Raw genomic sequence first — 22,945 nt, 5'->3', positions numbered from 1 at the left:
CTTGGCTAAAAATTATTTTTCCCCCAACAAAATAAAATTAAAAAAACCCTTTGGGCTTCCTGGTCGCCACGGAGCCCTAGCTAGGGTGCACGCGTTTAGACCGCCCCGCCCCCCCACGCCCCGCGGCCCCACAGCCCCGCCCCGTCCCTCCGAGAGTTCCGCGTGCGAACACGCCCCTATCACGACGCCGCGAGTCTCCACCCCCTAGGGGCGGGGCCCGCGCAAGCGCGACCTGGGCTCGAGGCGGAGGCGGGGCAGACGCGGTTCTGACTTCCAACATGGCGCACGCAGGCGGCGGAGGCTCCGCGGGCCGGGGATTCGGCGGCTCCCGCTGGGGTCGTTCGGGTTCCGGAGGCCACGAGAAGCTGCCGGTGCACGTGAGTGACGTCCCCGGACTCCTCCCGGGGACCTGAAAACGCGCGGGCCGGCGCTCTGCCGCGCGGCCCCGCCTCGGCCTCCTCTGCGCAGCCGGGGACCCCACACCCCTTCCCCGGGATCCTTCGGTCGTCCCGGCGGCCCCTCGGTTTCCCCCTAAGGCTTCATTCCTTCTCGCCGTTCCTCGGTCCCCCCGGAGATGCCGCGGTCCTTCTTGCCAGCCCTCAGTCATTCCTGCGGCCCCTGTCACACCCGGGACCCCGCGGTGCGCTCCGCCCCCCCTCCTCCCCCCCGTTCTTCGTTGGCCCTTAGCTACTCGCGCCGAGCCTTGGTTTTCCAAGGGACCTGACGGCCTCCCGAGACCCCTCGGTCCTCCCCGCCGGCCCTCGGTCCGACCCGGAACTCTTCGGGTCTCCGAGGCCCCTCGGGACTGGCCGCTGGCCCTTGGTCGTCCTCGTCGGCCGTCCCCGGAACCCCGCAGTTAATCTCGAGGCCCTGAGCCGCCCTGCGCTGCTCTTTCTCCGTCCCTGACCCCCAGCCCACCCGCGGCCTTCTCGTTCCTCGCAGGTGGAGGACGCTCTCACCTACCTTGACCAGGTGAAGATCCGCTTTGGCAGCGACCCTGCCACCTACAACGGCTTCCTGGAGATCATGAAGGAGTTCAAAAGCCAGAGGTAACCTGCAGGGTCTTGTGCACCCGGGAGGAGTAGGCTGAATGACCCCCCTTCCCCCCCAATGCTAACTACACCTTGGCCTTTAAGCCGGTGACCTTGCATAGATTTGGTGGGCCCGGGAAGCTTCTGAAACAGTCACAGAATGAGGTACCCCTGAGGATCTGGTGGGGATTCCGGCAGGAGGGCAGGAGTTGGGGAAGGGGGGAGATCCGGGCTTTCTTGGAAAGGTTGGTTTGGGTGTCAGTGAGGTGGCTCAGATAAAGGTGCTTGCCTCCAGGCCTGACCCCCCCCCTCCCGTGTCTCACCTGCACTTGGGAGCTGTGGTGATAGCCCAGATGCAAAAAGTTCATTTTTAACCTAACAGTATTGAAACTGTCTAAAGAGTTTGGTTTATGAAATGCTGGAGGTACAAATTTTGATTGTTTTGAGAAACAGTTTTTGCTAAATATTGCAATAAAACATTACTGGGGGGGATGCACCATTTCTTAAATCTTATCCCCAAGATGCTTCTAACATTCCTAATTTGGCGCCTATATGGATATAAGGGACATAAAACACAAACTGTAGTGTGGTGCTTCTGAGTTATTCCTGTGTCTTCCAGAACCTTCTAGGACTTACCCTAGTGACAGGTGGGTGTCAGCTTCCCACACGTCCTGGTACTGCTTTGCCGTTGTCTGCTCTCAGGAAGTGTGAAAGGCCTAGGGTGGTTTTCTTCTGGGTATTTGGCATGTTAAGGCCAGAAGGTAACCTTCCCCGTGCCTTTCCGTCTTTCCCAGTCCCCTAACTTGAAGACTCTGGTGTTAACACGTCTCGTTTAATTAAAAAAATCAAAGTGGCTGGGCAGTGGTGACACATTTTAATCCCAGCACTCGGGGGTCAGAGACAGATGGCTCTCTTGAGTTTGAGGCCAACCTGGTCTATAAAGAGTTCCAGGACAGCCAGAGCTGCATAGAGAAACCCTGTCTTGAAAACAAAACCCAAAATGGATCCTTACCTTTCCCTGATTGGTGAAATGCTAGAGATATCTCACATTGCTTGGAGAATTGTGGCCTTCTGCACCAGGTCTTGGGACATTTTCTGCACTGGGGCCAGGAGCTCAGATGGCTTGGGTGCAATGGGTTTCTTGCTGGATCTAATCATAGGTGGTCTCACATTGTGGTGCCGCCCTTTTCCTTTTTATTAAAGCAGGGTGTGGGGGTGCATGCCTTTAACCAAGGCAGAAGCAGGCAGATCTCTTGAGTTCTTGGCCAGCCTGGTCTTCGTTCCAGGACAGCTAGGGCTACACAAAGAAACTGTCTCAAACAGGAAAAGCAAAATCATGGTGGGGCCCATTGCAGGTGTCTTTGCCTCATGGACACTTGAGAGTGGAGTTTTCCAGTTTGCTCCTAGGACTCTTGCCCATTTGTGTTCTTTTTTTCCAGCATCGACACCCCTGGCGTGATCAGGCGCGTGTCCCAGCTCTTCCATGAGCACCCTGACCTCATTGTGGGATTTAATGCTTTCCTCCCGCTTGGATACCGTATAGATATTCCCAAGAACGGCAAGTTGAACATCCAGTCGCCTTTGACCAGCCAGGTAGGCTTCATTTGAGTGATGTGGACCTCGAGCCATGCCCGCAGGGAGCACAGCTAGCTAGGCATCTGTGACACTGCCCGAAGCCTGTACAGGCTGTTCTAGGCTCTCTAATTGCTTCTGGTCCAAGTCAAGGTAGAAACACAGGCAGCCTCTGCAGCCTGAAGTGAAGTCTGGAGGTCTTAAATCAAGTATAGTGGCTGGGGGTGTGGTTTGGTGTGGGAGAGAACTCTTAGCATGGGCAGGGTCCTGGGTTCGGCCCCAGCCCTTGGGGTGGGTGGATGGGGTGATGGAGTCAAGGAGAGTTTATGCTCAGTCTCTGCTCACTTGTTGCTGAGTTTGCCCTCAGCTTTCTCAACAAAGTCTACATTTGATGGCTTCCATTCAGGCCAGCAATAAAACCAAGTTCTCTGGAGCCCCTTGGTCTCAGTGACAGTGATGGCCTGTTTAGTGCTCAGCCCTCATTGTGACCGGTGTTTCCCTGCTCTCTAAAACCAAGTGTTGACTGTGTGCATGGGGATAACTTTGTTGTCTGTCACTGTTTGATGGACTCACCATTGATTCCCTCCTCAGCTCAGGCTTGGGCTCTGCAGCCTCTGTGCTCCCACTCTGCCTCAGTCTAGGTCTGAAACTCATCATCATGCCTCAGCCTTCCAAGTGCTGGGATGACAGTGAAGCTGGAGAGGGACTCTGAAAGGGTGCTGTGGCCCTGGCATGTCCCTGAGTGGCTCCTGTGTAAGTTCTGCTGGTCCCGCCCATCAGCCTGCAGAAGCACCCGCCACTGAGTTCACAGGTTTACAGTTCCCAACTGTGCCTAGAACCCGATCTATGGCCATCAAAGCCTTATCAGAGTAACTCCTGGAACCTGTGTGGCAGAACTATAAAGCAGTGGGCGTGTTGTCGAGACTGAAGAACAGCTCCTAAAGTGTGTATCTGAACACCATTGCTGCTCCCTAGAAAGCTGCAGGGAGCAGGGCCTGGTTCATGGGGTGAACTGTTCCCTGTGTATCTCACAGGGTCTGGTTCATGGGGTGAACTGTTCCCTGTGTATCTCACAGGGTCTGGTTCATGGGGTGAACTGTTCCCTGTATATCTCACAGGGCTCTAGCCTGCATAGGGTTTCCTCTAGGTAGCTGAGTGACCAAGGGGCCCAGTGACTTACAGAAAGGATGGCAGAGACGGGCACTTCTGCCAGTCTTGAGTCTCATTGCCTCAGGGTTCTCTGGAGCCCCTTGGTCTCAGTGACAGTGATGGCCTGTTTAGTGCTCAGCCCTCATTGTGACCCCGGTATTTTCCTGCTCTCTAATGGTTCACAGATGCCTTTCAGGATTCCTGGAGCCTTTGGGATCCCATCTCAGCAGGAAACCTTACAGGTCCCGCCACATGTCGGCACCTGCTGATTTCAATTCTGTCAAGTCAGTTTTTTGTCTTTGCTGGCTTCCTTATAGGAGATGTGGTCTCTGTAGCCCAGGCTGGTGCTGGAACTTGTCAGTCCCCTGATTAAGCTTCCAGACTGCTGTAATGGAAGCTCTGCACCCTCGCTTCACCACTGAAGTACAGCTTTTCCTTTCTCTGGTTCATTTCATTAGTGTGACCTAACAACCACAGATGAGCACTGTCCACTTACGTGCTGAGGGAGTGCCCACCTAATGGGGTTCCGACAGTGGGGTTTCTGAGCCTCATTCTTTGTTGAGAGGAGCTTTGTGCTTTGGCGTGTGGTTAGCACCCAGGGCGTCTGCCCTCACAATATCAGGGTTACCAGTTCCCTTGCTCTAGCAGCTGAAAGTGTTAGGCTGGTAAGCACCACGGCCCCAGTTGACAACTCAGGGCTTGCGGGGCAAGCAGAGCTGGGGACTTAGATTCAGGGTGTCCTTCCAGCACTCAGGAGGAAGGAGGATTGCCATGAGTTCAAAGCCAGCCTAGGCTGCAGAGTAAGAACCTATCTTATCTACCTCTGTGAAAGTGGAGGACAGATAGCCATACCACTAGCAGGAGACTTGGAAAACAATTATCTGCTATTGCTTTTCCCTGAGTAAGGGCCAAAGGTCCCAGTAGAAAATTGTGTTACATCTATACAATCGTAACCACTAATTCCAAAACATTGCATCACCCTAGAAACAAACCCTGCCAACTATTCTCCTGCTGCTTGTCTGTGTATGTTACCTGTTCTGGGCAGTTCACATGAGTGTGATTACACACGATGGTCACACTCACCTTAGTGTGTTGCTGTTTCTTTTCTTGAGTAATGTTCCACTTTATGGACCATGTTTTGTTCGTTCATCTGGTGGGTGTTTGAGTTGTTTCCACCTTTTGTTGGCTGTTGGGAATTGTGCTTTCTTGAATGTTGGTATAATGAGTCTGCTTTGTAGGATTGCAACTGCTTGACTGTAGGGAAATTCTCAGTTGGATTATTGAGCTGAAGGCTGTTGCCATAGTAACTGTTGTCACCACTGTCTGGTGCCTTCTACAGAGTCCCTGGCTGGAGAGCTGGCTCTCTGTCATGCTTATACTGGCTTATTCAGGGGACCAGAGGGACCATACAGTGCTGGAGTGTGTCCATAAGTGGCTGGGGACGCCCCAGTCTTGCCCTGTGACCTTGAGCATGGGCAGGAGCTTTGTTTTTTAGCACTTCTTGTCTGTCTACGATCATCAGCCCAGTTTGGTCTCTGGTTGTCTGTTGAAGCTCAGCCCCTAATACCTGAGAATACTACTGCGTGTTGGCCTCTGATCCTTGAGTTCTGACCTGCCACAGGAGGTGCCCACAGATTGGATGTTTCAGGGGATATACGTGTGTACTGAGCATGCAGACTGGCTTAGGGTCCTGGGGATGGAACCTGGTCCTTGCCCTTGCTGGGGGTGGGGTGCACTGTATCTGAGCCACACCCCACATTCTCTAGTCTACAAGGTGGGCTACTGACAGTATGCCTGGTGTTGTAAATGCCTGGAGATAGTGGATGCTTGTGGGGGCTGTGTGCATCTGTATGATGCTGAGCTGCAATTGAAAGCTCTGGAGAAGAGTCCTGAAGCCTGTTTCCCTTGGGTACTGAGGACTCATTTGGAGATGGGGCCTTGACTGAGTAAACATGGACCGGATGAGGCCATTTGGGTGGGCACTAATGAAATCTGCCCAGCATTCTTTTTTTTTTCCAGACAGGGTTTCTCTGTGTGGTCCTGGCTGTCGTAGAGCTCACTGTAGACCAGGCTAGCCCTGAACTCAGAGATCCTTCTGCCTCTGCCTCCTCAGTGCTGGGATTAAAGGGGTACGCCACCATCACCTGGCTGTTGGCATTCTTTTAAGAAGTGTTGAGGGCACAGCATGTCGTGTGACTGGAACCTCCAGCTGAGCTGTAGCGACAGTGACCAATGCAGAAGCGTAGCATGGTTCCAGGAAGCCCAGCTGCTGTTCCTCCACATTCTGGCCAGGCTACAGCTCCAGTCAAGCACTTGCCTGGACTTGAGGCCCCAGGTTCCACTCCTAGAACTGTCAAAGAACCAAACATCAGGATTCTAGTTTTCCCGACAAAGCAAGATTCCATAGGGATGAGACGGACATGTTTGTGTTTATAGCTGAAGAAAACTAGGCACAAGTAAGATGCTTTTCAGTGTTTGGCTCTGGTGGCTGATGCCTATTTACTTCAGTTGTCCTGGGGCTTAGCACCCAGAGGCCCTGTTGTAAGAATCACCTGAGCTAGGTGTGGCTAGAGACACAGGCACTGTGATGGTCCCTTGAAGCCAGCAGCCGTTGTTCCTACTTGAGAACAGTCTTGCTAAGATGGGGACATCACCCCGCACATAGCTCCAACAAGGTTCAGCTTCCAAGATTTGTGATTTTCCCCCTACATGTTGATCTCTTAAAAAATAGAAAGCAAACCTCTATCTCAGCACTGGAGAGGCTAGGCAAGAGATTGGCCAGAGTCAAAGCCAGGCTAATTAGATTAGGGTGATCCAGTCTCAGGACTACAGGGGTGGAAGGAACCTTGTTGAAACTACAATTCCAGGTGTAGGAGACTGGGGGAGACCCCAGAGGGAGGCAGTACTTTGTTCCTATGGGCCCTGGGTGTTAGAGGAGCAATGCTTGCCAGTGACAACTCACTGTTCCCTGGCCACCCCACTGCCTATATTTTGCAGGAGAATTCCCACAGCCACGGTGACTGTGGTGAGGATTTCAAGCAGATGTCCTACAAGGAGGACAGAGGCCAGGTGCCCTTGGAGTCGGACTCTGTGGAGTTCAACAATGCTATCAGCTATGTGAACAAGATCAAGACCCGCTTTCTGGACCACCCTGAGGTCTACAGGTCCTTCCTGGAGATTCTTCACACCTACCAGGTAAGGCCCACCCACTACAGTTCCTGGAGCCTAGCCCTCTCCTCCTGAGTATTTAAGAGATGACAGTGGAGACCAGGGCCTCACAAGCTGACCAGACATATGCTCCAAACCACACCCCAGCCAGAGACTCAGGTAACTTCCTCAGTCAGGTGACACCCTCAGTGTCCAGCCTAGTTAGACTCCTTTCTAACTAGGCTGGGGTGGGAAAGGGGTGTGTGTTGAGAAATGTGTGGGTAGCCACTTCCAACCCCTGGTACAGTAGCGGGAGAAAGAAGGTTGGGGACAGCCTGTACAAAGGTCGAGGGGTCGAAGGACACAGCCTTGATTCTTAAACTTTCTGAGCCGGTTCAACAGCTAACACTTAAAATGACAGAATATGTCCCCAGCCCTATACAACACACAGAGTTGCACAGATAAATAAGATTTCTTGGCATACAAGTTCATTGTCATAGAGCTCACCTAGACTCTTCATGAACCTGGAGAACCCCAATGATGGTCCACGTTTGATAGCACAGGCTCCATCAGTGTGTGATGGGGAAGTAATTTGAGTTATGTCAATGTAGAAACTTCAGTGACAGCGTGGTGTGGCTCCCAGCGTAGCCTGACTCCAGGGAGAGCACAGTGGTGGCAAAGTTTTGCATTCTTGGGGGCACACCAGCCAGCTGGCTGCACTTAACCACCAGACTTATGTCTCTGCTGAGTCATCACACAGGATGGCTTGAGGGGTGACCTGTGCTTGCTTGTGGTGACACCTTTGTCACCTTTCTTTTGTATTTGAGACAAGATTTGTGTAGCTCTGACTGTCCTGGAGACTGGGCTGGCCCCAAACTCAGAGATCCACCTGCCTTTGCCTCCAAGTGTTGGGATTAAAGGAGTGTGCCACCACACCTGGCTGGGATACTGTTCTCTTAAAAAAACAAGTCGAGAGGCAGAGGTGGGCAGATCTCTGTGAGTTCGAGGCCATCCTGGTCTACAAAGCGAGTTCCAGGACAGCCTCCAAAGCCACAGAGAAACCCTGTCTCGAAGAAAAGAAAAAAGAAAAAAAAGAAACGTAACTTAGGGGTATTCCTGTCAGAAACCCACCTGCAAGAGTAACCAGTGAGCACAGTGCTCTGGGCTCCTCTCCACCCAGAGGGCAAAGCTGAGGCTCTAAGAAATGGAGGAGCCTTGAGCTGATCTCGCAGTGGGAACTGGGGCAGCGCACATGCTATGGCCAGCACTCTGGGCCTGTCCTCTGCAGGGACCTTGCCATCACCAAGTCTCCTTTCTTCTTTCCGCTTGCAGAAGGAACAGCTGCACACTAAGGGTCGTCCATTCCGTGGTATGTCTGAGGAGGAGGTCTTTACAGAGGTGGCCAACCTCTTCCGTGGTCAGGAGGACCTGCTGTCAGAGTTCGGACAGTTCCTGCCTGAGGCAAAGCGGTCCCTGGTGAGTACCAAGTGCCTAGGATCTTCCCCACAAGCTGCCTGAGGAGCTATAGTCTGATGTGTGTCATAAACACAGTGACTGCAGTACTCTTGGAGGAGGAGCATTGCCTCACATGGAGGTGGAGCCAGTGTCAGGACTGTGGTCCCAGGCTTGCAGGAGGGGGAGGGGGCTCGAGGCAGGGTGTGGCCCAGGACCAGCATCTGCACTTGGTTTTCTTCCCCAGCTGTGGCCTGAGGCTTGCCAGAGGTGTAGGCCGCGCCTCCTCTCCTCCTCTTCCTTTTTTACTTATGCATATTAGTCTCGTTGAAAAGTAGAGATGAAATTCTACTTCACTTTATACAATTCTCGGCCAGGTGTGGTAGCATATTCCTTTAATCCCAGCACTTAGAGGCAGAGGCACGCTGTCTCTGAATTCAAGGCCAGCCTGGTTGGCCGAGCAAGTTCAAACTAGTCAGGACTACATAGACACTGTCTCATAGAAAAGGACACGGTTCTGTGCCGTGCCGCCTGCTTACCAGGTGGCACAACTGTCCTTTAGCCAGTTACAGGGTACATGCCTCCAAAAGGGGACCTTGTCCTCATTAGCACTCACCCCACTGGTCTCCAGCCTGCTTTCTGTCTGCTTCCTATCTAGGTCTGCCTGCTCTGGACATTTGTCACTGGTCTGTGGCCTTGTGACAGTGCCATGTCTTTCAGATTTGTCTGTGTTAGCCTTTGCTAGTGCCCTCCTTTTAGCTGAATAATGGCTGAGTAAAAATACTCCTGAGTGTGGGTTTGTCCATTTCATCCATTTGTGTTGTGGACTGGGGGTCTGGTTTGCCTTGAAGCTGTTGGGAATAATTCTGCCATGAACAGACTTGTACAAGTAATTGTTTGGAGGCCTGATGGCAGCTTGACTTTGTGCCTCTGTGGGCTTCCTGTAAACACGGCAGTTTCATTTAACTTTCTGAAGAATTTGGAAGTGTTTTTCTTATCGGTGGCTCCATTCCCCCGTGTCCACTCTGTCTTTAACTGTTCAACAACTGTCAGGTGGGATGTGTCTTGGCTTTGACTGCATTCCCCAGTGTATCATGTCTGTGTACTGGCTTTTAAGATGTGTTATTTATTACTATTTGTGTGTGTGTTTTGTCTGAGTTTATGTGCGTCATATGACTGTAGGTGCCTATGGAGGCCAGAAGAGGGCGCCAGATACACTGCAGCTGGAGTAACAGGTGACTCTCCACATGGGTGCTGGGCCTGGGTCCTCTGAGGGCAGCCTGTGCTTGATGCTCGTGATTGCTGAGCCAATGTTGGCAGCTGCAGCTGACTGAGTCCTTGCTGTGCACCCACCGACTCTTAGATGTTTGGGCTACAGATTCTCACCTCCATCTCTGTCTTTTCTCTGCTTGGTCATGGTTTTGATGCACAAAGTCGTGATTAATTTTTTCCCACATCACTCTCAGTATGAAGCTTTAGAAGCTGCTGCACAGTTAAGGTCTTGAGTTTCCCCTATTTTCTTGCAGTTTTAAACTTGAGCTGCCTTTGTGTGTGGGGCGTGAGGGTGCAGTTTCAGACGCGTGTCCAGCACTGCTGGGGATGGGCTGCCATGCTTGGCACCGTGTTGACAGTGTCGCCGCACGTGTGGTTGCGTGTGCCAACTGGGTCGCCATCTGTATGTGTTCTCGGGCTAGCCTGGCATTGTCACTGCAGCCTTTGCAGTGACTTCACGAGCGGGAAGCCAGCACCCTCACCTTCTTCCTGGTGGGAACTGCTGCAGTGTAGCTCAGGCTTCTGACCCTCCTGCCCAGGCTCCTTGAGGTCGCCAGTCACTCATGGCCCTCCCTACTGCCAGGTGTTTTTGTCTTGTTTTTACCATTACACAGCAGTGTGTGTCTGGGATCACATGTGGCTCTGAGCACTTTACCCCTGAGCCATGCTGACGTTGGTGGGCATGGCATTGGGTCTGCTCGGGTGTTTGCAAACTGGCAACTTGTTTTCTCAGGCTTCCCTTAGACCTGGCCGTCCTCACTTCCGTAGACTGCACGGTCCTCACTTCCCTAGGCTCCCGCAGGCCTGTGGCCGGGTGCAGCCTGCTCTGTCACTGTGTCTTGAACACAGTGTCAGCCTAGGGCTGTGGCTTGATGATCGCTACTACCTGGTGTGTCTGGTGCCCTCCAGGGCCCAAATGATGACAGCGTGGGAGCCCTGTGACCTGTTGTCCCTCCAGCTTTAGGTAGAGCCGTGATGCACATTGCCCTTGGGCTTCCTTCCTCCTCAGATCTGAGACATCTGTCTACTCACGTGAGACCATGAGCTGCCGCCTCACTTCAGGTGATGAGTGCATTGACAGCTCCTGGACAAACCGCAGAGGCGTGTTCCTGTCATCGCCGCCCTGAATGTCCACACAGGGCATGTAGCGCTCCCCACTCCATGTCCCTGGAGCTGCACAAACCTACACAGGCTCTTGATGCCTGGCGGGAGACTGGAACCCTTCCTCACTTGTGCTGTCTCGAGTCCCTGTCTGCCTGTTTCTCTCTGAATCTGAGAGATTCTAGTGAGGGTCCCCTTTGAAATGGCTGTCGTCTTATTCTGATGTCACTTGACAGACCCTGGGCAGAAGGAAAGAAGGGTTCATCTTGACTCATGGTTCCCTAGGTCTCTGCTGCTGTCCTCCTCCCTGGACTCTGATCTGCTGTGAGGAGACCCTCAGGACAGTGGGGACCAGTGGAGACGGGCGGGGACTGTGGCAGAGGCTGCCCCACAGACAGCAGGACTGACCGTGCCTCAGCCTCCTTCCAGCCAGGCTGCTCCTCCTGTCTCCCAGGGCTTCCCTGACACACAGCCTCAGTGCATGAGCTGGACGCCATCATATCCATTGCTATCAGGAGAATCTCGGCTGCCTCTGGGACCATAGCAGTACACAGGAAGGGGTCCAGGTGGTCCAGGTGGCATGGCCATGGCTGCAGATTATACATTAGGATGAGTTTCCTGTCAGCTGCTACTCAGGCTGGGACTGGTCCTTGGGTCTTGTCCTTCCATGTGGTGCTACATCTGAGCAGCATGGCTGTCTCAACACCCTTGGAACGGAGTCTATGCCACCCTCCTCTTTTCCAGAGCTGCCCTGATAGCGTGGGATGGACGGTGTCAGGAAGCAGTGGGCTGTGAAGCTCAGTGGGGACTTGAGTCGAGGGGCTCCAACCCCGTAAGTCTTACTTCCTGGCTTCCTGCTTTCTGCAGTGGTGGGCCTGCGTCTTGCCAGCTGTGTATGTAGCTTTGCCTCCTGGGCTGGTGTGAGTCGGGCTCAGTAAAGCCAGTTCAACTAGCAGCTGGCCTGAAAGCCTGGCTCCATCCTAAGCACAGGAAAGCGAAAAACACCAAACAGCTTGTCTGCTGAGCCAGGCTGATGGTGCAGACCTTTCATCCTTGCTCTATCTGTGAGCTCAAGGCCAAGAGCTGTATAGTAAGATGCAAAATAATAACTGTTAGGTCTAAGGAGTCTATTTAACATATTGAAGCAGACACACCAGTCTTCTTAGTGTGGCCAGCGCTTTCGCTTTCTATTAAGAGTCTTGGCTCCTGCCAGGCGGTGGTGGCGCACGCCTTTTTTTTTTTTTTTTTTTTTTTTTTTTTTACGAGACAGGGTTTCTCTGTATTGTTTTGGAGGCTGTCGGTCCAGCCTGGCCTCGAACTCACAGAGATCCGCCTAATCCCAGCACTCCGGAGGCAGAGGCAGGCGGATCTCTGTGAGTTTCAGGACAGCCTCTAAAACAATACAGAGAAACCCTATCTCGAAAAACCAAAAGAAAAAAGAAACAGCTCCTGTTCAGGAGGCAGAGGCAGGTGGATCTCTGAGTTGGAGGCCAGCTTGGTCTACAGAGCGAGTTCCAGGACTGCGCAGAGAAACTCTGTCTCAAAAAACAAACAGCTCCTGAACCAGCAGTCAACCCATTCGCAGAACTTGCAGAAGAGGGGCTGGGCCGCCTTTGTTCTCTGTGCTTCCTGTCAGTTGTTGCCTGACTGAGGGTCCACAGTGTGCCTGCCTCTAACATAACTGTGAGCAGCTGTTCTGCACATCCAGGCAGAGGGACCTTGTCCATCTCGTGAACTCTAGGATTCACATTGTGAGATTACAGACCTTTGCCGTCTTCATTTTCAGCTAGGGATAGACTGGTGTCATCCTTACTAAATCTGGCTGTTCAGCACCAGTCTGGTGCAAAGTGAATGGGTGTGGCTGTATGTCAATAAAACTTTATTTACAAAGTGGGCTATTTACTATTATTTGGCTGTCACTTCACAGAATGAATGGGCTGGCTGTAAACCAATAAAACCTTATTTACAGAATTAATGGTTGTGGCCATTGGCCATAGCCCCTGTGAGCTGTTGGCCACTGGCCCTGAGTTGGTGTCTGTCTAGGAGAAGAAAATAGTGAGGAGCATGTGTCTGAGGAGAACTAGCTGTGCTGAGGACCCATGCCTTTAGGTGTTCTGCACTGCCCCACCTGCCGCTTCAGAACTGGGACTTTGGATCTTTACAGATTCCAGTGAAGAATTCCCAGTGAATATCACTTTACTTGGGTCATGGAACAGTTTTGAATCTTGGACTACTTGAACTATTTACTTTGAGACAGGGTCTGGCCATGTAGCTCACACTGGTTCAAGCTGGTGCTTCTCTGGCTTCAGCCTCCTGAGGGCTAAGATAGCAACCATGTGCAGCCATGAGTGGCTGTTAGATTTAGGGGCTGTCTTCCCTGTGGCTGAAGGATAGGCCTTTAGTGTCATAAAATGATCCCTTAGAAATGTCTCTTCAGAGTGTTGCCGGGTGTGTACTCCAGGGCTTTTCCTGAATGAAACGGTATGAATGACTTGTGCTGGTTCTGCCCTTAGTCCGTCTGTCTTTCTCTCTCTGCTGCAGCAGCACAGAAGCATCGGCTCTGGTCTGCGTTCACCGTGCCTGCGCTTGCCCACAGTCTAGTCAGTAGTCTTCCTTGTTGTGGATGGGGAGCAGTGGTGCTGTCAGTCACTCAGGATGTCGAGGGTCTCTCACTTCCAGGAGGGGTAGCATCCTTCCCTGCAGCACACCACAGAGCAGGCTCACTCCTCAGACACGTTCAAATGATTCAAGACCTGGATGACATTAGCTACTTGTCTTGCTCCTGGGGCTGTGTGCTGCTGCCTATCCATCCCCCACCTAGAATGCCTGTCTATCCTGTACACATCGGGGTCAGGGTGCAGTGGGCTCCTCCTCCTCTCCCTGGACACTCACTGTCATCTCCTTAGTCTCTGGCTCCTTGCTCCGGAGGCTGTGGACAGCATTCACCCAGCGTTCTGTGTGCTTGCTCTCTGCCCCAGGGATAGGAGCACTCCAGAGGCCCGGCCGTGTGCCAGGGCTGCCGCTACCATCCAGACCGGAGCTGGCTGCAGTGCACAGATAGGATAGGCCATTTGATTTTCTCCAGCGTGACACCTGCCTTTGTGTCCTTAGTTCACAGGCAGTGGGGCGTGTGAGATGAACAGCGGACAGAAGACCGAGGAGAAGAGTCTGGAACACAGCAAGAAGCGCTCTCGGCCCTCGCTCCTGCGCCCTGTGTCTGCTCCAGCCAAGGTAACAGCGGGTGTGGGTTCTTGCTGCACATGCTGGGAGTGGTGTGGAGGCCGGAGAGTAGTCTGCTAGCAAAGGTCTCTGCCTCGCGGCTCACCGCTGCCCTGCCCTGCGGCCGGAAGCTGGAAGGGGGACTGAAGGAAGGCGTGGGTGCTGTTCTCTCTCTTCACTGTCGTGACTCTTTCGTAGGTGGGGCTGCAATTGAAATGTGCAGTTGTGTGGTTTGCTTACTGCACAGCTGAGGAGTGAAGTGGCTGACGTCAGTTCCTGTCCCGCTCATCACCCGGTGATGGTGGATCTCTAGCTCTATCGTTCTGTGCTTACTAGTTGACTTCTATAGTAATAAAGGTTTTTTGGCATTCTGTTTATTTAGTTATGTGCAGCGGTGTCAACCTCAAGTCACAGCTGGTTGCTATTACTGGTGTCTTGACACTCACTGTCCTGGCCTGGCCAGTGACCCACCTCTCCAGGCAGCCCTTTTCGTCCCTCCCCTGCTCTGGGGAATGGCTGTACAGCACGTGCCTCATGACAGGGGCCACGTCCGGGGGCAGGATGGAGGAGGAGAGGAGACAGAAGACAACTTCAGGGCCTGCTTGAGATCCTCGGGTTTCCAAGCCTGTGACCGGCAGATCTCTTGACTTGCAGAGCTGCTTTCCCCGCCCTGAAGTCCAGTTTAGAGACAGGCGGTCTACACAGTTAGACCTGGCTTGCTCAGGGTCCCCTGGCTTCGCCCCCCCTGACTTGCAGGCACCTCTGGCCCACAGGACAGACAGTAACTCCAGTGTGTGCCCTGCAGTCCAGGGTAAGGGCTGGGCAGCGGCTCGTGGCACCGGGCTTTCTCAGGTCGCTGAGTTGAAGCCCCACGACAACACTAACATGGACTGAGTGCGTCCCCGGCCCGGTGTCTCCAGAGCGCGCACGCACACATCTATTTCCTTGGTGTTTGCCCACCCTTTTCCCCAGTCTGTCAGTTGACCCTGCACAGTGGCTCAACTTCCGGTTTCCCAGTTAGTGTCTTCTGAGCATGCGTGAATCCGTCTTCCATTTTCTCAGTCCGTGTCGACTAAGCATGCGCGAGGCCCTGGCTTCCATTTTCCCAGTCCGTGTCTACAAACATGCTCGAGGCTCTGGGTTCCATTCCCAGAGTCCTGTTGGAATGCGTGACATGCCGAGCTCACCCGAGCCTGTCTGAACACACGCAAACCCTCAGTTCCATTTTCCCAGCCCGTGTTTAAGCACCTGCCCAGCACTGCACATGCGTGAGACCCGGTCCCTCTCCCTGACGTCAGCGTGGGCCTCGTGCCTTCCCTGGCACCCACACATTACCCACATGGCCGTGGCCCAGACGCCCCCGCAGCTGCCCTAGCAGGGATCCACGACCCCAGTCCCGCTGGCGGGGTGCTGCCCCGAGCGGCCCCGCATCACACGGCTCAGAAGGGGACAGCGCACGTGTGCCGCGTGCCTGTGGTGGGGACCCAGCTAAGCCAGGGTTTCTCTCTGCAGAAGAAGATGAAGCTGCGAGGCTCCAAAGACCTGTCCATCGCCGCCGTGGGGAAATACGGCACCCTGCAGGAGTTCTCCTTCTTCGACAAGGTGAGCACGCCGCTCCCCCAGGCACGGCGCCTCCCACGCGGGTCACCCGGTGCTGCCAGAGGGCGGAGCGGGCTGCAGGGCGTCCCCAGTGGTTCAGGGCCGCGCCCGCTCCGCATGCACGCACGCACGCACGCACACACGCACGCACACACGCACGCACGTGGCTTTGGTAGTGCCCGCTGTGTGCAGTGCCCCACATGCAATCCGTACTCCCACAGGTGCGCAGGGTGTTGAAGAGCCAGGAGGTGTACGAGAACTTTCTGCGCTGCATCGCGCTCTTCAATCAGGAGCTGGTGTCTGGCTCTGAGTTGCTGCAGCTTGTCAGCCCGTTCCTGGGGTGAGTGGCTCTCGACTCCCCTCCCTCCCCACACGCAGACCCGGGAAAGTGAGCCGTGAAGTGTGTCTGTGTGTATGCTTTAAACGTTGGCTTAGTTCCTATGTGTGCACGGTTGGAGGCCAGAGGACAAGTTCTTGTGTGGGTTCTCTCCCACCGCGTGGGTCTGGGTCGTTAGACTTGGCAGCAAGCACCTTGACCCACTGAGCCGTCTCGCCCGCCATCTGTGGTCTTCATTGATGGCAATTCTCCAGGCTCACATTTGTCAAAAGTGACTTGGAGAAAGCAGGTCCCTGGGGTAGGTGGTCACAATAGCCGACAGTCCCTGAGTTCCAGGGACCTTGTACAGTGTGTGTGGACAGTGTCCTCGTCTCGGCTCATGACTCTTGGCTTGGTGTGATTTGAGAGCTGTCCCCATTGGGTGAACATTGCACGTGTGATTTACAAGCTGTCGATGTCGATATTTGGTGATGTACAGCCCTCCTCTCTCAGGATGCTGGGCAGTGGCATCAAGGCAACTTCGTGGTGACCTTTCCAAGGCGTGCCTCCCTGGCACAGCCATGTCTGTAGTGTGTGCAGCTGTGGGCTTGTATTTAGTGGCACTGCTCCTTTCTGGGTTTCTCAAGTTTTTACATGCATGTTTATCGTGTTGCATATATTCCCCAAGGTGGCGCCTTTTAAATGGTCAGTCCACTGGCCTCCATGTCACCTGTGCCCTCCCTACAGCAGTGAAATAAACACACGAGTACCAACTTAAAGGTTTTACATTAAAAAGAAAAGCGAACAGAAATTGAGGTAGCACCGGATGTCAGTTCCTGTGAAATTGCCTTATTAACATGTATCCATTTGCGTCCTGACTTGTGAGAGTGAAGCCACAGGCCTTGGGCAGGGGTCCCCATCATGAGAGACACAGCTGCTCTCTGCTCTGCCCTGCAGCGCCGTCACGGAGAAAGAAGTGAGTGGAGCAGAACTGTGCCAATAAAGCTTTATTTACGGAACAGCCCGTGGCTGCTTGGCTGCAGTGTGTGGTTCCTGGCCTGGATCAAGGGCAGTTACTGACCTTAGACTCCTGCCTTCGAGTGCAGGTTCAGCCTCCTTAGACTGGCCGACCACAGAATTACCTAGAAAGCCATGCAAGGAAGACAAGCCCAGCCTACCCAAGGACATAGGACAGGAAACTGATGTCTGTGGCCTTGTGAGGCGCAGGAGCACTCTGGCCAGGCCTGGGTACAGCTAGAGACTGGAAGGACTGATGCCAGGCCTCGGGGGGCAAGGCTGGCGTCTGTCTGTTTGAGTAGCCTAAATGAGTTCATTTCTAGCCTAGAAAATTCCAGACTACAGCATGAACATAAGTTGGCTGTGAACCTCTGTAGCTGACTGACCAGTCACAGGGTTGGGACACTTTGAGTGGTTTTGTTGTTGTTTATTCTTTTGTTTTGGGGGGTCTTGTTGTTTTGTTTGTTTGTTGTTTGAGACGGGGTCTCTTATAGCCCTAGCTGTGGAACTCACTATGTAGTCCAGGCTTGCCTAAAAGTTACTGAGGTCTATCTGCCTCTGCCTCCCGAGTGCTGGGATTAAGGATGTGTCCCTACACCCAGCCTTGTTTCCTTCTTTTTTTTTAATTAATTAATTTTTATTTTGTGTGTGTTGGTGTTTTGCCTGCATGCATATTTGTGTGAAGGTGTCATATTCCCTGGAACTGGAGTTAGACACGTGTGAGCTGCTGTGTGGATGCTGGGAATTGAACCTGGGTCCTCTGGAAGAGCAGCCAGTGCTGTTAACTGCTGAGCTGTCTGTCCAGCCCCCTGTTGCTTTGTTTCAAGTTACAGGGGAGAACATGAAGGCAGTGGGGCCCACAGAGGTTATTCCCATTATGCTTTGTGGCCTAGAGCAGCTGGCAAGATTTAAGGTTGTAAGAGGGGGTGTGGTTAGTGAAGGGAGGGAGGACCTGGCTCCCTTTCCTAACATTGGATTCTGACTCACATGATCTTTGAGGCTCCACAAGCATAAGGCCATTTTCTTTTTCTTTTTTTTTTTTTTGGTTTTTTCGAGACAGGGTTTCTCTGTGGCTTTGGAGGCTGTCCTGGAACTCGCTTGGTAGTCCAGGCTGGTCTCGAACTCACAGAGATCCGCCTGCCTCTGCCTCCCGAGTGCTGGGATTAAAGGCGTGCGCCACCAACGCCCGGCGCATAAGGCCATTTTCATGATGACTCTAGATCATTCTCACGACATCCATTGCCCACGTACAGTTTCTGTCTGTGTTTGAAGGAAATTTCCAGAACTCTTTGCACAGTTCAAGTCCTTTCTGGGAGTAAAAGAGCTGTCCTTTGCACCACCTATGAGTGACCGGTCTGGAGATGGCATAAGCAGAGAAATTGACTACGCATCTTGTAAGCGGATTGGATCCAGCTATCGGGCACTTCCCAAGACCTACCAGCAACCCAAGTGCAGCGGGAGGACGGCCATCTGCAAGGAGGTAGCACCCGGGGTACAGCGGGTCAGCCCTCCAGCGGCAGCTGCGGGCCCGGGTTAGGACCGCCCGGGGACATCTAATACTGAGGGTGTCCTGTTGGATGGCAAGCTTAGAGTTCACACTAATGTGGGGACCTGGACAGCTTCATCACTGCCAAGTTCTGCCTTGTCCCCAGTAGGTGTCTTAGGGTTTCTATTGTGGTGAAACACCAGGACCAAACACAACTTGGGAGGAAAGGGTTTATCTCCTAGTCCATCAGGGAAGTCAGGGCAGGGTCCTGGAGTCAGGAGCTGAAGTCGAGACCATGGAGAGGAGCTGCTTATGGGCTGGCTCCCCACAGCTTGCTCAACCTGCTTTCTTCTTCTTTTTTTATCTGAAAAAATTACTTTGCATACCAACCCTGTTCCCCCTCCCTCCCCTTCTCCCACCCTCCTGCCTCCCTGCTTCCCAACCCCCTCCACTCCTCAGAGGGAGTAAGGCCTTCCGTAGGGAGTCAGCAGTCTGGCATGCCAAGTTATCAGCCTGCTTTCTTACCCAGCCAGTACCCCACGCCCTGGGTGGCACTGCCCACAGGCCAGACTGCGGGGGTGGGGTGGGGTGGGGGGGGGTGATTTTCTCTATCTAGTCTCAGCCCCATTGGACTGGTTTCTCCCCACCCAGTCGGGTCCCCAAAGCTGCTATGAAATAACCACTCTGAGACTTAATGTCGATTTGTAATTGTTTGGCCCTTGGCTTAGGCTTCTCTCTGGCTAATGCTGTCTTAATTATTTTATTTAAAGTTTTTATTTTTGGGTTTTTTTGAGACAGGGTTTCTCTGTATTGCTTTGGAGGCTGTCCTGGCACTTGCTCTGCAGACCAGGCTGACCTTGAACTCACAGAGATCCACCTGCCTCTGCCTCCCGTGTGCATGCACCACCACCGCCCTGCTCTCTCAATTATTAGCCCATTTCTGTTAGTCTGTGTATGTCTACACGGCCTTTGACTGTTAGTCTGTTAGTTTGTTGACTTACTGGTGGTTCCTGGGCCTCCTGACTCCCCGCTTGTTACATGGCATATCCTTGATTCCACCTGTTTCCTTTCTCCGTCCCTGTTTGATTTCCCGCCTGTCTGTTGGCCAAAACAGCTTTATCCATCAAGCAATAACAGAAACATATTCACAGCACACAGAAGGACGTCCCCATCAGCGGTCATTTTCTTAATTCAAGTTCCCTCTTCCCGTGACTCAGGCTTCTGTCAAGCTGACATAAAACTAGCCGAGCACCATGCGTGCTCAGGGTGAGCCTCGGTTTGTAGACGGTTCTCTTAAGAGGGAGCTCAGGAGTCCCACTCAAGCCCAGAGAGTTTATAGCCAGAGGCTCTGCTGAGCACTGGGAAGCAGATCGGATCCACCCTTGTGATGTTAGTGCACTGCATGCCTTTGTGGGTGCTGCCTCAGGCCATTTCTACTTATCCAAAGGCCAAGTTGGATATTCAAAGACAGCGTAAAGTCTCGGTGGCTCCAGGCCACCCTGCGGTGGGTGCTGGGCCCTGAGACCCACCTTGTGTTCAGTGCCGCAGCCCTAGCCTGCTCAGCATCTGAGAGTTAACTCACGGGGTGGCGGGGAGAACCGCCTGTGAGCATGGCGTGCCTGGTGACACTCCTCTCTTCTGGTCCAGGTCCTGAATGACACGTGGGTGTCCTTCCCATCCTGGTCTGAAGACTCTACCTTTGTCAGCTCCAAGAAGACTCCATATGAGGAGCAGCTGCATCGTTGTGAGGACGAGAGGTTTGAGGTAGGTGAAGCTGTGAGTCTGCCCCTCCTCCACCCCTCTGTCTGTCCCGCCTGCCATCTGTCCGCCCAGCCATCTGTCCTGCCTGCCATCTGTCCGCCCAGCCTAGTGCCCTCATGGCCCGCGTGGCCCTGTTCTGCGGTCTCTTTACCTGCCATTCGAGCGGCTCCAGAGCTTCCTGCTTGCCGGCCCTGCCAGCTCTCGAGCTCCCAGCAAAACACCAAAGATAATGCAGGGCTGGAGAGATGGCTCAGCAGCTGAGAGCACTGGCTGCTCTTCCAGAGGTCCTGAGTTCAATTCCCGGAAGTCACATGGTGGCTCACAACCGTCTGTAATAGGATATAATGCCCTCTTCAGGAGTGCAGGTATACATACAGAGTACTCATACATAAAATACAGTTAGGTAAATAATCAACTAAAGACAATAGGTTAGTTAACTTAAAACCAAGTTACCTTTATTTATTTTTATTAACTGAGCTCTCAGACCCCGCTGAGTACACCTCTGGAGGACAGACAGACAGACAGCCACCCTTCTTATCCCAGAGTTCACATCTTTTTGATTCGGTTTTCTTTAAGGTTTACTTACTTTTGTGTGTGTGGGTATTTGTCTACATGTATGTCTGTGCACCATGTGTGTCTGATGCCCATGGAGGCCAGAAGAGGGCATTGGCTCTCCTGGACCTGGAGTTTAGGACAGTTATGAGCCACCATGTGGGTGCTGGAATTGAACCTCAGTCCTGTGGAAGAGCAGTCAGTGCTCTTAGCCACTGAGCCAGCTTTCCAGCCCTTGGTTTTCTTTTTGAAATTGTTTCTCTTTGTAGTGTAGGCTGGTGTACAACTTGTGATCCTCCTGCCTCAGCCTTCCAAGTGCCAGGATGACACATTCCCCACCCCAGGTTCCTATGTGTATGTCTGTCTGTTTCCTTCTTCCTTTTTCTTCCTTTCTTTTTAAAGATTTTCTAGTATGTATACAGTGTTCTGTCTACATGTATGACCACACAGTAGAAGAAGGCACCAGATCTCATTACGGATGGTTGTGAGCCACCATGTGGGTGCTGGGAATTGAACTCAGGGCCTCTGGAAGAGCAGTCAGTGCTCTTAACCTCTGAGCCACCTCTCCAGCCCCCATGTGTTTCTGTCATATGCTATGACAAGAGTCCAATGGACAGGGCAACCGCTGGGAATTAGAATGTGAAGGCCTACATCCGGGGAAGCCTGCCTTTGATGTCCATGGTGGAGGGACACAGAGGAGGCTGATTGTGTCTCGTCTCCCCTTCCTGGGCAGTGCCGCCCACCCATGAGGACAGCCTGCGCCTAGAGCACCTCCTTGAAGTCCTGTGCTCTGTTTAAGACAAGGCTGTCTTGGAGTGCATGGCCTCCTGCTTCTGGCTCCCATGTGCTGGGGTCACGGGCCTGTGTTAAGTGTGACCTCTTGTTAATACTGCCACACCAACCTCTAAACTTCAGGGTGAGTTTGGGAAGAGGCCGTCAGACTGAAGCAGAAAGCTCATGTATGTGCGTGTTTGTATGTGTGTGCGTGTGTATGTATTGTCACCAGTGGATTCAGTGTCTAAGCCACACAAGCCCCCTGACCTCTCCGCTGTTGTAATCATCAGTAGCTACGCCCAGCCTGCCCCTTCCCTCTGTGAACTCCCTTCTGTCCACTCTGTACTGCTCTGTCATTTCAAGATCCGTCGATGTCCTTGGTGTGGGGCACATGCCCCTCCTCACAGCACTTGGGGACAGAGGCACAAGGGTCGCCTGAGTTCTGTCTCAAAAAGATGGAAAGGTAAACAAGGGCTGGAGAGGGTCAGCAGTTAGAGTGCCGACCGCTCCTGCAGAGGACCTGTTCAGTTCCCCCTCCAAGGGGTCTGCCACCACCTTCTGGCCTCTAGGGGACTACTCTGCTTGTACATACCCCAAAGTGAAGAAAATCATTAAGAAAAGCCAGAAAATGATAAAAGTCCAAACGCTGTCACGAGTGGGCTACTGTGGTGCTCAAGCACCCGTGAGGTGGTGTGCACAGCGCTGTCGTTGGAGCTCCACCGCCACACAAGTGTGCTGTGGCCGGTGCCACGCAGCTCCTGACCACCCACCGTACTGCCACGGTGGCCTTCACACACCTCACCGGTGCCTGCCCTCCCTGCAGTTAGACGTCGTCCTGGAGACCAACCTGGCCACCATCCGAGTGCTGGAGAGCGTGCAGAAGAAGCTATCACGGATGGCACCTGAGGACCAGGAGAAGCTCCGCCTGGATGACTGCCTCGGTGGCACGTCAGAGGTGATCCAGCGCCGGGCCATCCACCGCATCTATGGTGACAAGGCCCCCGAGGTCATCGAGAGCCTCAAGAGGAACCCTGTCACCGCTGTGCCTGTCGTTCTGAAAAGGTGTCCCCACCTTCTACTTTCCTTCCTGACTCAGGGCATTACAGGGGGGCGACCAGGGTCCCGACCCATGGTGTCACCTGACCCTGTCCCCGGGCTGAAGGCAGGTGCTGGCCCCAGCCCCCTCTCCCACGCTAGTACTGAGCAAAGTCTTGACAGCCAGGCTCCTGGACATCTGTTGTGTCTCCAGGTGTAGAAATGCAGTCTCACTTTGGGAGGGGGGTTTCTGGAACCCTCCAGACCCTTCTAGAATTGCTTATGTGAAGTCCATGGCTGTCCATCTCCTCTGGGTGACCCAGGACACCTGTGACAATTCACGTGCTGTGTGTCCAGTAGATGCACTATTCCTGCTTAGTCTTGATTGAGTCCTGGGGTGTGAAGGGTGAATTGTGACTATAAAACACCTCCCAGCCCTCTGTCTACTGGCGACAGCTGAAC

General features: G+C 53.3%; 1 protein-coding gene across 3 annotated transcripts in view; it reads left to right on the top strand.

Moving 5' to 3' along the window:
- The first annotated feature begins 240 nt into the window (after positions 1–240).
- Sin3b (SIN3 transcription regulator family member B) overlaps positions 241–22,945 on the top strand; it is a 33,297-nt gene continuing 10,592 nt past the window's right edge. Inside the window, exons 1-11 of one of the 3 annotated variants that reach the window (XM_005087093.4) lie at positions 241–377; positions 943–1,049; positions 2,471–2,624; positions 6,750–6,947; positions 8,232–8,375; positions 13,836–13,955; positions 15,456–15,545; positions 15,764–15,882; positions 18,148–18,355; positions 20,009–20,125; positions 22,272–22,510. In XM_005087093.4, the coding sequence (XP_005087150.1) occupies positions 279–377; positions 943–1,049; positions 2,471–2,624; positions 6,750–6,947; positions 8,232–8,375; positions 13,836–13,955; positions 15,456–15,545; positions 15,764–15,882; positions 18,148–18,355; positions 20,009–20,125; positions 22,272–22,510 (1,595 nt within the window). In that variant the 5' untranslated portion in view covers positions 241–278. Of the gene's footprint in view, positions 378–942; positions 1,050–2,470; positions 2,625–4,016; positions 5,377–6,749; positions 6,948–8,231; positions 8,376–13,835; positions 13,956–14,141; positions 14,317–15,455; positions 15,546–15,763; positions 15,883–18,147; positions 18,356–20,008; positions 20,126–22,271; positions 22,511–22,945 lie in introns of those variants that run through there. The other 2 variants (XM_040742154.1, XM_005087094.4) reach the window with 2 other exon arrangements.

The sequence above is a fragment of the Mesocricetus auratus genome, unplaced genomic scaffold (assembly GCF_017639785.1).
Source record: "Mesocricetus auratus isolate SY011 unplaced genomic scaffold, BCM_Maur_2.0 Super-Scaffold_6731, whole genome shotgun sequence".
NCBI classification, from domain to species: Eukaryota; Metazoa; Chordata; class Mammalia; order Rodentia; family Cricetidae; genus Mesocricetus; species Mesocricetus auratus.
This window is presented reverse-complemented; position numbering and strand designations above follow the sequence as displayed.